The sequence below is a fragment of the Stenella coeruleoalba genome (genome assembly GCF_951394435.1).
Source record: "Stenella coeruleoalba genome assembly, chromosome: X".
NCBI classification, from domain to species: domain Eukaryota; kingdom Metazoa; phylum Chordata; class Mammalia; order Artiodactyla; family Delphinidae; genus Stenella; species Stenella coeruleoalba.
Genome location: NC_137152.1, coordinates 44,875,059 through 44,879,529, shown reverse-complemented (window position 1 = coordinate 44,879,529; position 4,471 = coordinate 44,875,059). Strand labels below are relative to the sequence as shown.

Here is a 4,471-nt window from a genome sequence, read left to right as displayed (position 1 = left end):
CAAATATAGGCCAATAAAATGGACAACCTAGATAAACAGACAAATTCTTAGAAATGTACAATCTCCCAAGACTGAACCAGGAAAAAAATAAAAACAGACCAATCACAAGCACTAAAATTGAAACTGGGATTGAAAATCTTCCAAGAGTGCTCACCTCGCTGCTCCTCGCTTGCAGCCCTGTGCTTTGCTCCTCTCCAAACATGGCAAAAATATCCAGCCCTACAGAGACTGAACGGTGCATCGAGTCTCTGATTGCTCTTTTCCAAAAGCATGCTGGAAGGGACGGTAACAACAGCAAATTCTCCAAGGCCGAGTTACTTATCTTCATGAATACAGAGCTGGGTGTCTTCACAAAGAACAAGAAGGACCCTGGTGTCCTTGACCGCATGATGAAGAAGCTGGACCTCGACTCTGATGTACAGCTAGATTTCCAAGAATTTCTTAATCTTATTGGCGGCCTCGCTCTAGCTTGCCATGACTCCTTTATTAAGTCTAGCTCTTCCCAGAAGTAAATGGGGGGAGCCTTTGGACCTGGCCTCCAGCTCCATTCCCTTTTCTTCAGCCTCCCAATTATCATCTACCCCTCATAGACCACACATACCCTGAGCCCAGTGCACCCACCACCCCATGCAGGTCACTCCTGCTGGTAGTAATAAAGCAATATTGTTTTTTGAAGCACACACTGTAGAGTCAGTAAATTTGTGCAAGGGAGGGAGATGATTGGGAGGAATATAAATTAGATTGATGGAAAGAGTTACCAGAAGTTGCAAAGTAAATAGTAAAAATGTATCTTGGGTGTATACATAATCATGACTAATGATACCAACATAATCATCTAAATTACTCACACTGATGGAGAGACCCCACTTATTGTTCACTCATTAAACGCCTATACACCCCTACTACAGGCACTGTCATAGGCTTCGAAAATACAGTCAGCAAGACAGAAAAGGTCCTGCCTTCACTGAGGTTACCTTCTAATGGAGGGGAACAATAAATGAATAAACAAATAAAGAACTATGAGTGCAATAAATAAATAAAATTAAGAAATAAAAACTTCCAAAAAACAAAAGTCCAGGACCTGTTGGCTTCACAGGTGAATTCTATCAAACATTGAGAGATGAGTTAACAACTATCCTTCTGAAACTATTCCAAACATATTGCAGAGGAAGGAACACTCCCAATCTTATTCTATGCGGCCACAATCACCCTGATACCAAAACCAGAAAAAGATATCACAAAAAAAGAAAATTACATGCCAATATAACAGGTGACCATAGATGCAGGATCTTCAACAGAATACTAGCAAACCGAATCTATCATTACAATCAAAGCATCATACACCATGATCAAGTGGGATTTATCCCAGTGGTACAAGGATTTTTCAATATCTGCAACTCAATCCGTGTGATACACTGCATCAACAAATTGAAGAATAAAAAGCATATGATCATCTCAATAGATGCAGAGAAAAACTTTTGACAGATTTCAACAACCCTTTTATGATAACAACTCTCCAGAAAGTGGGCATACAGAGAACATAACTCAACAGAATAAAGGCCATATATGACAAACCTACAGCTAGCATTATACTCAATAATGAAAAGCTGGAAGCATTTCCTCTAAGATCAGGAAAAAGACAAGGATGTCCACTCTCGCCAGTTTTATTCAACATAGTTTTGGAAACCCTAGCCACAGGAATCAGAGAAGAAAAAGAAATAAAGGCAATCCAAATTGGAAAAGAAGTAAAGCTCTCACTGTTTGCAGATGACATGATACTATACATAGAAAATCCTAAAGATGCTACCAGAAAAATACTAGAGCTCATCAATGAATTTGGTAAAGTTTCAGGATACAAAATTAATATACAGAAAACTATGCATTTCTATACACTAACAACAAAAGATCAGAAAGAGAAATTAAAGAAACCCTTCCGTTTACCACTGGATCAAAAAGAATAAAATACCTAGAAATAAACCTACCTAAGGAGGCAAAAGACCTGTTCTCCAAAAACTATAAAATACTGATGAAAGAAATTGAAGATGACACAAACAGAAAGATATGCCATGTTCTTGGATTGGAAGAATCAATATTTTCAAAATGACAATACTACCAAAAGCAATCTACAGATTCAATGCAAATCTTATCAAATTATCAATGGCATTTTTCACAGAACTAAAAAAAATCTTAAAATTTGTATGCAGATACAAAACACCCCAAATAGCCAAAGCAATCTTAAGAAACAAAAATGGAAAAAAAAAAAAGGAAACAAAAATGGACCTAGAGGAATCAGACTATACTACAAATCTACAGTAATCAAGACAATATGGTACTGGCACAAAAACAGAAATATAGATCAATGGAACAGGATAGAAAACCCAGAGATATATGCACACACCTATGGTCACACTTATGGTCAACTTATCTTTGACAAAGGAGGCAAGTATATGCAATGCAGGAAAAAAAGTCTCTTCAATAAGTGGTTCTGGAAAAACTTTACAGCTACATGTAAAAAAGTGAAATTAAAACATTATTTAATGCCATACACAAAACTAACTCAAATGGATTAAAGACCTAAATGTAAGGCAAGATACTATAAACCGATTAGAGGAAAATATAGGCAGAACACTCTTTGACATAAACCACAGCAATATCTTTTTTGATCCAACTCCTAGAGTAATGGAAATAAAAACAAAATAAACAAATGGGACTTAATTAACCTTAAAAGCTTTTGTACAGCAAAGAAAACCATAAAAAAATGAAAAGACAATCCACAGAATGGGAGAGAGTATTTGAAAATGATGCAACCCACAAGGGATTAATCTCCAAAATTTACAAACAGCATATGCAGCCTAATATCCAAAAACCAAATACCCCAATCAAAAAATGGGCAGAATACCTAAATGGGCATTTCTCCAAAGAAGACATACAGATGGCCAAGAGGCACATGAAAAGATGCTCTACATCACTTATTATTAGAGAAATGCAAATCAAAACTACAATGATATATCCCCTTACACCAATCAGAATGGCCATCATGAAAAAGTCTACAAATGATAAATATTGGAGAGGGTGTGGAGAAAAGGGGAACCCTTCTGCACCATTGGTTGGAATGTAAATTGGTACAGCCTCTATGGAGAACAGTAGGAGTTTCCTTAAGAAACTAAAAATAGAGCTAACATATGATCCAGCAATCCTACTCCTGGGCATATATACAGAGAAAAACATGGTTCGAAAAGACACATGCACCCCAATATTCATTGCAGCACTGTTTCCAATAGCCAAGACATGGAAGCAAACTAATGTCCACCGACAGATGAATGAGTAAAGAAGTTGTGGTACATATATACAATGGAAAGTTACTCAGACATTAAAAAATGAAATAATGCCATTTGCAGCAACATGCATGGACCTAGAGATTATCACACTAAGTGAAGTAAACCAGACAAAGATATCATATGATATCCTTTATATGTGGAATTTAAAATAATTATGCAAATGAGCTTATTTGCAAAACAGAAATAGACCCACAGACATGGAAAACGAACTTATGGTTACCAAAGGAGAGGGGGAAGGGATAAATTAGGAGTTTGGGATTAAAATACATGCAATACTGTATATAAAACAGATAACCAACAAGGACCTACTGTATAGCATAGGGAACTATACTCAAGGTCTTATGGTAACCTGTAATGGAGGAGAATGTGAAAAAAGAGTGTACATATTTATGCACCTGTGTGTTTGACTGGGTCACCTTGATGTGACTTGAAAGTAGCACCCTATCGTGAATTAACTGTATTTCAATAAAAAATTGTTAAAAATTAAAAGTAACCACACATGGGCTTCCCTGGTGGCACAGTGGTTGAGAGCCCGCCTGCTGATGCAGGGGACATGGGTGCTTGTCCCGGTCCGGGAAGATCCCACATGCCGCGGAGCGACTGGGCCAGTGAGCCATGGCCACTGAGCCTGTGCGTCTGGAGCCTGTGCTTGGCAACGGGAGAGGCCACAGAAGTGAGAGGCCCGCATATCACAAAAAAAAAAAAAAAAAACAAAGAAAAACAACAGTAACTACACCTAACCATAAAAAAAGATGTGGTGTGTGTGTATATATATATGTGTGTGTGTGTGTGTGTGTGTGTGGTGTGTATACACACACACACACAAGGGAACATTACTCAGCCATTAAAAAAGAATAAAATTCTGCTATTTGTGCCATTTGCAGCAACTTGTATGGATCTAGAGGTTATTATGCTTTGTGAAATAAGTCAAACACAAATACTCTATGTTATCACTTGTATATGGAATCTAAAACATAAAAAAAATGAACGAATATAACAAAACAGAAACAGACGTACAGATACAGAGAACAAAGTTGTGGCTACCAAAGGGGAGAAGGAAAATGGGAGTGGCAAGATAAGGGTAGGGAGTTGAGATACTAACTACTATGTATAAAATAAATAAGCAATGAGAT

General features: G+C 37.3%; 1 protein-coding gene across 1 annotated transcript; it reads left to right on the top strand.

The window, feature by feature from the left end:
- Positions 1-200: 200 nt before the first annotated feature.
- On the top strand, positions 201-512 carry LOC307180574 (protein S100-A11-like; the record flags this gene model as incomplete). Its single annotated transcript, XM_079910958.1, has 1 exon — positions 201-512. The coding sequence occupies one exon, from the start codon at positions 201-203 to the stop codon at positions 510-512; it is 312 nt and encodes a 103-aa protein (XP_079767084.1).
- Between the last annotated feature and the right edge of the window lie 3,959 nt (positions 513-4,471).